This window comes from Haemaphysalis longicornis, unplaced genomic scaffold (genome assembly GCF_048455015.1).
Source record: "Haemaphysalis longicornis isolate Haplotype H1 unplaced genomic scaffold, Haemaphysalis longicornis Haplotype H1 scaffold_6, whole genome shotgun sequence".
Taxonomy (NCBI): domain Eukaryota; kingdom Metazoa; phylum Arthropoda; class Arachnida; order Ixodida; family Ixodidae; genus Haemaphysalis; species Haemaphysalis longicornis.
This window is the reverse complement of record NW_027526407.1, coordinates 138,541,970-138,554,875: the sequence shown is the minus strand read 5'-3', so window position 1 is coordinate 138,554,875 and position 12,906 is coordinate 138,541,970. Positions and strand designations below refer to the sequence as shown.

Sequence of the window (12,906 nt, the reverse complement as noted above, 5' to 3'; positions counted from 1 at the left end):
AGAGGCTTGCAAGAGAAACTACCGAGGGAGTGCCAGCTCAGAGTCTGCAAGTGTAGCACAGCTGTGAGGCACAAGGCAGCATCAGTGAGTCTCTAGCCGTAGCCGTAGCCACATCATGAAGCCATTGCAGAGACAAGCTGCAGCTCGCACTGCTGGTGTGAGGTGGTGAATTGAAGCGGTACGACTCAAGCGGCCGTGTAAAGAGTACACCAACCTTGAAAAACAAAAACAATTGTGAAGAAATCTGTCTGAGAGGCAAATAAAAAAACATTTTTCAGTTTTCCATCTTATGGACTCTGCTCTCGGTAATTCTGCACTGAATCCACCCACCACAAGGAACCCAAAAGAGATATTAAAAATTAAAAAAAAAAAAAAAAAAACACCTGCACACCTTCAAACTGACACTCTAAGAGTATAAAAAATAAAGCCGAACTTGGCACCATCAGCATTTCCAGAAGCCCCATGAGGCCAGCAGCCACTATCTCAGTCAAGATTTGAACGCGAATTCTTTTTCTTATGCTTTCTGGCTTTCGAAATCCTTCACGTAGCAGCTCAAGCTATAACCGGTCGAAGCGCATTGTTCGTTGCACGCAAAGGAGTGCATGATTGCTGCTGGCTCTGACAATGGCTATTGCTTGCTTATGGTTATTGTCCCTGTTGGCTTCTGGGATCACCCACTTCTGCTTCCACTGACCGCCTTATCAGGCCTCCTCCACCCGCTGATTACTCCACTAGACTTTGCGTTATCTGGATGATTGTTTGAGTAGCCTTTTGTTCTGTTTTCTCATGCGTATCAACTTTATCATTACACACAATGGCAGCAACTAAGTTTAAGATGGTGAAGGTGTTTGGCATACGGAACCAGAGTTAAATGGGCCATGAAGACAAAAATACAACTTTGCTCAATTATAAAAGACTAGCCTTCGGCAGCTCACTCAGCTCCAAGGTGGTCTAAGGACACAAGAAATATTGAAGAAGTTTTAAGTTTCACGTCATAGCAATGGAACATAGGCAGGAGGGACGTATTATGCTTCTGCCCGAAAGGCATAGTTAGCAAAGTGCGAGTTGACTGGCCGTTAGCATTAAGTGACATGATAAAATGGAACTAGAGGCCCCACTCCTATCGCCAAGTCACGTTTTTCGGTGGTGGTTTAGGTTGGCAGCTGCCAGTCGCACAAACAAGATACTGTGACGGTACACGGGAAACGGCCACTGCTTTGCATGTGCCCTCAATGTCTCCTCCGGTCCATGGCGTCGCATGATCGTAGCATGTCCTCCATAGTGGTGCATGTTCAAAAGTTTGCCTACCATATTTACTCGATTAATGAACCAACTTTTTTTTTTTTTGAAAATTCGGGATGACTTTAAGGGGGTGGGTTCATTACGTGGGAAAAAGTTGCAACAAATTTTTTATTAAAGTTGAAATTTCACGCAATAAAGATGTTAGGAGAAGTGCTGTCAAAACCTTACTTTTCTAGTAAGAACACTTAGGCAATTAAGTAACCTGACTTCTTTTTTATTCACAACATGCTAGTGGCCCCCTACTCACCATCGTTCCCCAACTTGCCAATGGAGCTGTCCTTTTCACTAAAGTCGCTTGCGGCTTCACATTCATTGTCATCCTACAGCGCATCATCTTCCGTGCTGTCGAGGCACTTCAAAACTTCATTTCCCACTCCTGGAAACATGCCTTCTTTGGACCCACGAAACACATGGCGATCCCTGTTCATTGCCCAAACCTGTCGTTTTCTCCAGTAGTGAACATGCACTGGCTCCACACTGAAGTGCCGCCCAACTGTGCGGTTTTCACATGCTTCGTGTGCTCCACCCAGGGTTCGTACAGGCTTCAAAAGCAAAAATTCAAGGGTTTTCAAGGACTTTCAAGGACCAGAAGACATTTTCAAGGTCACCATCTAATGTTTATTTCTGGGATAACCTTTCCAACACAATGCAAAAGTTTTTTGTTGCACAATACCTAATCACATTAGTGCCCATTTAGATAGGTGCTAATGGGTTCGTAAATGCTCCCCCAGCTTTACTTTTTTTATTTCATGGCTGGTATTTACAGGTTTTTCTTTTTTCTTGGTGTTTTGCTGAGGCTGCTTGATTTCAAAACTTAGTTCATGTTGCCTGCATCTCCTGCTTTGTCAGCAACAGCATCAGCTGGAATTAAGTCGAGCAAGTGTTGCTTCAAGGCAGGATGAAGTATGTGCACGTCCAGCATTTGCACGTAAACGCAAATGTAGATGGAGCGTATGAAACACAGACTAGATGGAAGATGCAAAATAGAGAACAGAAGCTGGCTTTCACTGGATTGTATCGTGACATGAATTGGATTGACAAGTGCCAATCATCGCTGAACAAAACCATGAAGCGTAATGGAAAAATCGCGGAACAGCACACAGCAGAGAAGTAGTGCGAAGTACATTTGGTGCTTTGCTCACATGCTGCCCCACTTTCATGGCACTACACACAAGAAGGTTTGTTTTGTGTTCAGCAGGTGATGCTCCACTAAGCGCGCAATTTTTAAATTGTGGGCCACAGCATTCGTGCTCAGGTCTCCGGTTAATTGTTGAGATTTTTTTGCTTGTTGTTGGAATGCGTTCTTAGTGTTTCTGTGCGTACTGCGGCATGATGTCGAGTTACTGCGATTTTTGGCAGCATCAGCAACCATGCCGAGATAAAAACATATTCCCAGTGCACTGTTTATGCAAGGTGACCAGAAAGTAAATTCTCAAAAAGAAAAGTGGGCAGGTTCATTACGCAATAAATACAGTATTATACAGGATAAATACAGGATTCAAACCCGGCAAGTGCTGTACCTCTGAACCATCACTGCAGTTTTCTGTTTATACCTGTTTTATAGATATTTTATAGCAGTCTATATGTAAATACTGTCTCACATTCACCCTTTATACAGTAGCAGACATGGGTGGGGGCTTTTTCTCCACGCATGTTTTTCCAGACCCTGAAACAAACGAAGTCTCTCTACCTTCTTCTTCTTCTTCTTGCCTTTGTGTTCAGTCTGCGCTACTTCAAGATGCTCGAGACGCACGACTGAGTCCGCGCCGTGGAGCAAGCAACGTCTCATTCACACCCCGAGCTCCACTCGATGCTTGAGGTAGGCATGGTATAGACTGACGCAACTCACCCTTTGGCCGAGAGGCCGGGAAGCGTTCAGCCAGGGTCATGGCCTGTCCCGCGCAGTGGTAGAGGTAGCGCACCATCTGCTGGGTCTCCTCGGTGGCCTGGGGAAGGGTCTTGCCCGACTGCATGCTCTCCATCTCGGCAAAGGACGTCTGGTGCTTCTGCAGGCTACGCACCATGCTGCAAGTGAAGGGGGGAGGGGATCATTGTTACAAGGCAGTGCTTGTAGCGTAACAATAACGCAGCAGTAAGGTTGCAATCGGCCTTTCAAAGAGAAAGCTTTCTTGCTGGGACCGATGGCGTTCTGTCAAAAAACTAATGCATCCGCCATAGACCGGTTGGTTGGACGAAAAGCTCTGATAAGATCTCTGGTCCCACGGCACGTGAGTGAAACCAAACTGCTGTCAATGTGTCGAAACGGTTACTCGGAAATAGCGAAAAAGGAACGGTTTTACCAGATAGGACAGTATACATGCATCGATCATAAAGAAGGAATACGATCATATACCTTCCTCTCACAAACCACGTATCGGTGCACGCTTTGATCATTTGTAGATGCGTTTACTTGGTGTGTGAAAAATCGTTGCATGTCCATGTGCGATTTGGGTTGCCTTTGTGAAGGTTTGACATTGATTGGATGCACTTTCAGCGAAGGTTTTGGTGCACTGGTGACGCAGTTTTGATGTGAGGAAAGCTTTCATGCTTTTCTCAACTTTCTTTGGGAGGGGATAGTAAACTTTTTTCCGGCTGCTGTGTCAGAGCGAGTTCAAGTCAACCGCAACGTAGGAAAGAACGCGGAATGGTCCTCCTAGGGAGTAGAATGAACTGAGATGTAGTGCACTTTCCTAATTAAACAGAGGAGATACGCAGCTGCACTGAGCTGCTGCTGTAACAAAATTCTCAGGAGAGAAAACTGGCCTCATTAAAACCGATACCTTGTTAACTGAAAACAAAAGTGCAAATTCAAATTTTAGGGTCAAACAGCAACAAGTCAGCGTTGTATAACATCGCAACGAATCAAAAATATGTTTCACAAACTGCGGGACACACGCGCCGCATTTCACACTCAGCGAGCCGCAAGTTGTGTTCGATGGATTCCGCGTTTCCAGCCGCGTAATCTGGCGCATGCTCTAAAGCATAATCGCTGCGGTAACGTCGCTTTTCAGTAATGCACCAGATAAAACGACTAAATGAGACCCAACTGCCAATTACAGAATTACAGAATATTTGTTTTTGTTTCTTTGTTTTTATTGTTCATTCAATATTCAGCATATTTGTGTTATATGTCTAAGTTATCTCTTGTTATTCTTCTGTGCTCGCAGTTTGCGAAATCCATTTCACTGTTTTGTACACTCCTGCCTTGGCAGCTAAAAGGCTGCTGCCAGTATTGACCAAATAAATAAAAATAACAAAAATTTGTGAACAATGCAGTAGGCACTCCACTCGACGATTTGGAAGACCATTCAGAGCCAATCTTGGCTCTGAACAATTGAGTGCGAAGATTAAATAGACAGGGATTGAAAAAAGGGACATGACGCAAAGGCACTGTCTATACTTTGCGCTCAACAGTTCAGAGCCACGGAATACCAAGTAGGCCAATCATTCATACAGCCAGTCTTACTTTAGAACCTGTTTTCTTTGTTACACCGTGTTTCTTTTTCGTCCATTCGTGCGATTTTTTGAGACGATAAAAAAGGCAAGCAGAAAGCAGAAGGCGAAGGATCGGCCAATCCAACCATACCAAGATGGCGGCGCCCGGTGGTGTTGTTTCAGATATACAGCACACCAAAAACTGCAGCTCTTTTTCGTGACCTTACGCAAATACCTTGCCACCTCCACTGATATAAGCATTTTTCAACGGCACTTTGCAATGGTTTTCAGCGGGGAAAACTATGAAAACTTTGGAAAATGCAACTTTCTAAAAAAAAATGACCTTCGGGACAGTTTTCGCTTTATTTGATCCTCACGTTTCTTGATTGACTGATTGATTGATTTATCGATTGATCAAACTGCTACAGACATCGTCACCTTGGGGATGCTTGGATAATCATGTTGTGAAGACGGAATTTTTCTCCACTGAAACTGATGTGAACGTCAGAATCCCTACTTTTTAGGATGTTTCGGAGCAGTTTGGCGCAACTTTCAAAATTCTCGTTGTTGTGGATCAGCTTCGCCCAGTAAAATGAATTCGTACCAAAACTGTGTACATAATATGGGCAGCCATCTTACCCTGCAGACAGGGAATTTGATTTCTCGTCTGGAAGCGGTTCGCAATAGGTTGTATACTGTAGTCCTCAGGAAGTGTAATCGTTCAACGGATATAAAAAGTCACGATGTCAGTTGCCAAGGCAGTTGTTCAGGATGTTATATATATATGAGTTTTGCTTTCAAATAAACTTCACTTGTGAGTTCAGCGTTGTGTCATCATTCCTCCTTCTTGTGTCCTGTCTGCTTCGTGGTGTTTTTCGAAAAAAAAAACCAAAACACGTGACGCCCTGCATTAAGTGTTTTGTCCTGAACATCCCCGTTTCATTTGCAAGTCTTGTTCGTGTGAAGTCCGAGCGCAAATGGAACAGCAGTCCGCCCAGGAACAAAAATCACAGCCATTAATTACAATGTGTGAGGGTGGATGTCGCAGAGGGTAAAACAGCCACCGCATAGTTCCCACTCTGGTCAGGGCAAGACTGAAGATCTCAAGTACACAACTGGTTTTTCCTCTCTCACATCATCATTGTCGTCATCATCAGCCTGCCAAAGACTGCTGCACGGCAAAGGCCTCTCCCATGGATCTCCAATTATCCCAGTCCTGTGCTGTCTTCAACCAATTTATCCCCGCAAACTTCTTCATCTCATCTGTGCCCATCTAACTTTCTGCCGCCCCCTGCAGCGCTTGCCTTCTCTAGGGATCCACTCTGTTACCCTTAATGACCAGCGGTTATCTTGCCTTCGCATTACATGCCCTGCCCACGTCCATTTCTTCTTCTTAATTTCTACTAATATGTCTTTAACACCAGTTTGCTCCCTGACCCACTCCGCTCTCTTCTTGGCCCTTAATGTTACACCTATCATTTTCCGCTCCATTGCCCGCTGAGTCGTTCTCAATTTAAGTTGCACCCTTTTAGTGGGCCTCCAAGTTTCTGCCCGTAGGTGAGTACCGGTAAGATGCAGCTGTCATACACTTTCTTCTTCAGCGACAATGGTAGGCTGCTACTCATTATCTGAGAATGTCTGCCATATGCACCCCACCCCATTCTGATCCTTCTAATTATCTCTGCCTCATGGTTGGGATCCGGGGTCACAACTTAGCCTAAGTATATATATTCGCTTACTGCTTCCACTGCCTCGCCCCCTATCCCAAACCGCTGTGCTCTCCGAAGGTTATTGAGCATCAATTTTAGTTTTGTCTCACATCACCTCCTCCTCCTCCCAGAGAGACACCCCGGGGAAAGGGGCCACCACCCACTTGTAGAGGTGCAGGCATCGCGCCTGTGGCTCCAGGCCCGCCCAGGCGGCCTGTGCTGCCTGGGAGGACTTGAGGGCGTTGCGGAAGTCCTCGGGGACGGTGGGCAGCGCCTTGGCGACGTGGTGTTGGTCGACGGGGCTTTTCACCGAGACCATGTCCCCGCTGCGCTTGTTGTCCATGTCCATCTGGCCGTCCACAAAGCCCCGCAGCTCAAAGCTCTCCGCATGGATCCAGAGCTGTACAGCAGTCAACAATGGGGGAGAGAGAGAGGGAGGGGGAGAGGAGTGTGTGAGAGAAAGGGGGAGAGAGAGAGGTAACAGAGAAAGTGAGACAAGCGAGGCAACAGTGTGTGTGAGACAGAAAAAGAGAGAGATGAAAAGCAAAAAAGAGGGGAGAGAGAGATGGAGAGGAGGAGAGATAGTGAGAGGAGAGACAGAGAGAAAAAAAATGATGGAGAGAGGGAGAGGCCGATGAGAGAAAGGGAGAAAAATGTGTGCGAGAGAGAAAAAGAAAGCGGGAAGGCACAGAGAAAGACACGGAAAGAAAAAAGAAGTGAAAAAAAGAGCAACAGAGTGAGGAGAGAGATGAAAAAGAGAGAGAGAGAGAGAGAGAGAGAGAGAGAGAGAGAGAGAGAGAGAGAGAGAGAGAGAGAGAGAGAGAGAGAGAGAGAGAGAGAGAGAGAGAGAGAGAGAGAGAGACCCCATTCCTGCTTGAAAACTACAGCAGTCACTAGCATCGACAATTTAAATACCCAACGCAGCGGCAGCACAGACGACAGCATTCGGGGTGTTTGTTCCGCTCTCAAAGGCAAAGGTATAAGAAGGTAGAACACAAAGACAGGACAAGGCAGATCACGGTTCCACAAAAAAGACGCTGTGTCGTCATCTTGCTCCTCGAGGGGAACAACGCTGTTATTCTACGCTACAGTTTACCTGCCCACATGCGTCAGCATCAGGGATAACAAACCTACTCTCTGCACTCTCCACTTCTGTTACCTTAACCAGGAACAGTTAGGCATTGCCGGCCAGCGCGGGGACAGGCCACGACCGTCACGATGTGCCTCAACATGTGAACGCACATGTGAACCAAGTTTTGCTTGAGGAGAGGTGGGCACCCCATTTTAGGACAGAAAAGTAGATTCCAAGAAAATGGGAAATCAGATGAGAGCACAGATGTCAGCATTCAGACGATGTCAACTGCAGTGCCTACATTCAGCAAACCTCCACTCAACACGCAGTACTGCCACCATGACCAAAGCAACACACGAAGTATTCCCACCAACAAATGAAAGTTTGAACAACGATCCTTAGGCTTAAAAAACAAACTTCCCGCCCAATTTTCATCTCTTTGGCACTCACATTTCATTCGCATCAACTTTCTGCAGCTCCTTCCACATTTGAACCTCTCAATTGCGAGTGCCTCTTTTCCTTTCGCTCCTTCAAAAGTTTGTGGACCAGTGCTGCTACTTTTAATACAATCATGAAGTAAATAAAACATCTTTTATTTTCAACAATCTAAAATGCACGTTAGAAATAATGTACCCAGCGAAAAGTAATTTTACTGTTTTACTGGTACAATTTGAGCACACAGCTCTGTGTGTTAAGATGCAATGCTATGCTGTGATGGCATCTGCACTGTAAACTGAGATATGTGGCTGTACCCAGTGCACCAAGCACACGTCACATTTAAACGTCGCAATCGTTCAAAGAGAAGTCAACAGATGCACAAGAAAAAGCACCCAATTGGGAGAGGAGGTTTTCGTAGCACAGTGGAGCATACCGTGGCTTTACTTACACCAAGGCTTCCATGGCGATGTGGTTTATATCGAAGCTGTTAACATCCCTGAGAGAATCAGCTCAACTTGATTTGTTGATTGTGGTGTTTAACGCGCCGATGCAGGCGATGAGGCGTGCCGTAGTGGAGGGCTCCGGATTAATTTTGACCACCTGGGGATCTTTAACGTGCTCCGAAATCTTGTACACACGGGCATTTTCGCTGTTCACCTCCATCAGAAAAGCGGCCGGGAATCGAACCCGCGTCCTTGGGCTCAGCCGCACTACGCCTTAGCCAGTGAGCCATTGTGTCAGGTCATGAGTCAAACTTGAAGCTGTCAAAAGTTACTCCTGTCCACTAAAAGATGGCACGTGTCCTGGCATTGACCACGAGATGTTAGAAATAGTTCATTTATAATGGAATCAACCTTCCGCAAAGGTACCATTATTGGCTAGAAAATGACCCTGTCATCACGGGAAAAGGAATGGCATCCTCATCACCATCTCCCCTCCTACACATCCTCCAACACAATACAAGCGAGAATATTGCGCAAAACTCTGAAATCATTTGTGACATCAGACTGCAGACACTGGCATTTACTGCCCCTCTAAGGGGGTTCCTTTTTCCTTCAAATTTTTTCCCCCACTCACCTCCTGCAGTATCTGTTCTGCCATTGAGATAGAGTTCAAAGTTAGCAGCCTTGAGCAACGAAATGAAAGGGCTCAATTTTCTCCAAGCACTGTCACAAGGCGCCACCGTGGATTTTAAACGTTTTAAGTTTGACCCCCGCAAGTAACGAGTCAAATGAACAGGTGTTCTTTTAACGGAAAGGTGAGGAGACACTGACTCATTTGTTTTCATTAGAGTGCAGAAATTTGGACTCGCTAGATGTTTGTCCGCAGTCGAGGAAAAAGCCACAATCGCTAGCATGTGGGCTGTTCTGCCCTTATTATGAATAGCCCACAAAGTGCACGAAAAGGCCAGCACAGTGACACAATTCGCACGTCCAAGCAATATCAGCAAAGTGAGTTGCACCCCGAATTGAATTCACTGCACTGCATTCCCCTGCACCAACAACATTGTCCAATGACTTCCTGTTCCTGAAAGCGTTTGCACATCTCAGTGGAAAAAACAGAGTGACTGGATGGTAACGAATAGATCAGGTGATTTCATGAGACGCTACCACACCAATGCATTCCAGCATGCTTTCTCGAGAAAAGCCAATCCACAACTCGGTTCTCACACTGTCCTACTCTCATCCGAGTCCCCAAAGCGATTTCCACGAGCACAGCTGTACAGAAGTGTTTTTGGGTCAACACAAGGTGTGTATTTGTTGCTCAAACAGGGGCTGAATGACTTCTGCATGGAATTACCACCCAGGCAGAAGAATACTCAACTGAACGGCACGACTGCCAGGGTTCGTACGGGCTTCAAAAGCAAAAATTCAAGGGTTTTCAAGGACCAGAAAACACATTTTCAAGGCCCCCATCTTATGTTTTATCTGGGATTATTTATAACTTTTTCAACACAATGCAAAATTTTGTTATTGCCCAATACCTAATAACATTAATGCCCATTTAGATAGGCGCTATGGGTTCATGAATGCTCCCCCAGCTCTATTTTTTATTTCATAGTTTGTATTTAGAGGTTTTTTTTTTCTTGGTGTTTTGCTGAGGCTGTTTGATTAGCAAACGCAGATGGAGCGTAAAAGCAAACGCAGATGGAGCGTATGAGGCACAGCAAACATGCAACACAAGGCCGTCCACAGACTAGATGGAACATACAAGATAGAGAACAGAAGCCGGCTTTCACGGGATTGTACCGTGACATGAATTCTACTGAGGACTGCTGCTCCCAATGTTGCCTCGTAATAATGAGAATCCACAACTCGCAATACACTGAAACTTGATTATTACAGTGTTTCTTTACATTTTTAACACCTAAAATTCATGACAAACACTTTAAATTCTTGTGAAAAGATAGGGCCATTGGTTCTATCCAGAAAAATCAAGGGTTTTCAAGGACCCTTTAAAAATTCCAGGAATTTCCAGGCCTTGAAATTTACACTTTCAAATTCAAGGGTTTTCAAGGTTTTCAAGGACCTGTGCGAACTCTGGACTGCTTAATTGTACAAGGGTCGACATGCACAGCACTTCTGCATAAAATGTGGGGCCCCATTTGTAGGAACGGTTCCTGCACTTTTAGGCAGGTGGAATACAAGAGCATTACAATATTAGTAGTTTGGATCATGTTGAATTGTAGCTTCAAGCAGCAAAGTTGCAGCTGGGCTGTAAAGTGCAACCCATGACTCTGTGCTAATTGATTCGCACAATCAGTGCCTTCATCACAAAGCCACTGGCGTGGGTTCAACATTGTGGCGGGTGTTTACAAAGAATATGATCTATACAACTTTTCTGACCTTCTCCCAAGCCATGTCTTGCTCTGTTTCACTGCATACAACACCACATCTTTTAGAGTCAAGCATTTCTTTGCGTTTTCGCTACCAGCAGACAACCTATGGTGTTGTGCAGTGGCTGCGGATTTTGTGGCGCTTGAGGATGGCGTTTTCGACTGCCATTTTTTTCCCCAGCAGCAGTGAAAATGCCCGCGTGAATGGCACTTCGCTGCGCGGCAAATTTTCTCGGGTTGTTCACATTAATATTCAGCCCTCCACTACAAGGTGTACTGTTGGAAGAGCTGGTAGTTCATTTTAATATAGCTGCAGCGCAGACAGAAACAAGGGCACAGAAAAACAACGGGACGAGCCCTGCCTTCACACTGAATTTACTGTGAGTAAAAGTAAACTTGCACCTTTTGTTAGCTCTCTTCATGTCAACAGCTGCAAAAAAAAAAAAAAAAGACTTAAAACCCCTGATAGCACAACCCCACATCAACGTGCGTTTAGGCACTGAACACAATCTACACAGACATGAAGTTATGTCATACACGGTGCACAGCATGTAAATGTGCCGAGTGGTATTAAATGGTGAACGGTAGTAAATGTGTGAGCAGGGCATCAATCACGTTGTCTTAAAAAGAGATAGATTTCCTTTCTAGCATGTGCTGTGAATCGGGTATGACATAACTTGGTATCTGCATAGATTGTGCCAAGTGCCTAAACGCACGTTGATGTCCTGGTGTGCTACGAGGGGTCTTTTTTATTTATTTATTTATTCATACTGTAAGCCTAATTAAAGGCTCATACAGGAGTGGTGCAGTGCAAAAGATACGACACTTTAACAAATCTCTTCAAAGGTGTTAGCACACAAGGGCTAATAATGGCGATGTATGTTTATATTTCACAGGTTAACACACTTCCATTAATATTGAGAGTTATACAATATTTAAACTTTAGCAACAAACATGTCCACAGAACGCGCTTCAACAACTTCACTAGGTAAATTATTCCATGTTTCTATGGTTAGTGGAAAATGGGAAAATTTGAATGTGTTACTACGAGGAACAAAAGGCCTGATAGGAGGCTGGATATACGAGTCTTTGTCTATGCTTAGGTCTGTTTGTCTTTTACTGTTGTTAAAATGACGAGTGCGAATAAAAGGTTAGAGTTTACCCACGATAAATCCAGTTTGAAAGCAGCGTTCGTTACGTCGTTTTTCTGTGTCCTTGTATCTGTTCACGCAGCAGCTATTGTAAAACCTTCACTACAAAGTGCCTCATCGCCCAAATGAAGCTGTGGCGCACCCAAAACCAATCTGAACCAAGTACCAGCAGTGAAGAAATCTCTAGTAAAACGCTATACAATTTCAGCAACCACAGAAATTGAACTTTCTTGGAGCCGCTCGGTGAGAGTTTGCTATAACTGTTTCCGGTGTTGGAAAAAGCAGCGGCTGGTTGGCTGGCTGTCAGACCAGGGCACACAACCATGCGGATGATTGGCCAAGAAGCTTTCTACCACGTTAGGCTCACTGAATGCACAAACCTCTTCTTTTTTACTTCGGCTATGTGTCAATAAACACCATCCAAAGGGACCTGAACACTTGGTCTTTTCTCAAGACCACGAATTTAATGAGGGGAGAGGGGGGGGATATTTTTAGCCAGAAGTCTCTCGCTACTGATCAGAAGGCGACATGCAAACTAGGCGCATCCCCTGCCAAGCTTTTATTCTTTCGCCGCATCGAAGCGTCGAAATCGCGAGGCACGGCGGGGAAGGGGTCGCAACATGCCCGAAGAACAGGTGACCTTCATTTTCTACCAAATTAAAACAAAATCGCTTTCGCGCGCTTTTTCAACATTAGGGCGGCATTTATATCTTAACGCCTTCGTCATGGTCCAATAATGCAGCGAGAGTATAAAATTAAACGGGAGAAATAATGCAGAGGATCGTAAACGCAAAGCAGCCGAAAAAAAAAACAGAATCACACAAAATGGACATACAAAACACTCCCACAACGCATGTTGATTGAACAAAAACTTCAGTGAATACAAAATGTCAGATTAACCGTAGACCTCACGCCAAGTTTCACCACACAAAACTTTACTGTTTAAAGCTTAGTAACAGACCT

General features: G+C 44.9%; 1 protein-coding gene across 1 annotated transcript in view; it reads right to left on the bottom strand.

Moving 5' to 3' along the window:
• LOC144141154 (aldehyde dehydrogenase family 16 member A1-like) overlaps window positions 1–12,906 on the bottom strand; it is a 70,243-nt gene that overhangs the window by 56,938 nt on the left and 399 nt on the right. Inside the window, exons 2-3 of the mRNA XM_077672700.1 lie at window positions 6,611–6,846; window positions 3,152–3,327 (exon numbers count right to left, since the gene is read on the bottom strand). Of these exons, the coding sequence (XP_077528826.1) occupies window positions 3,152–3,327; window positions 6,611–6,846 (412 nt within the window). The remainder of the gene's footprint in view (window positions 1–3,151; window positions 3,328–6,610; window positions 6,847–12,906) is intronic.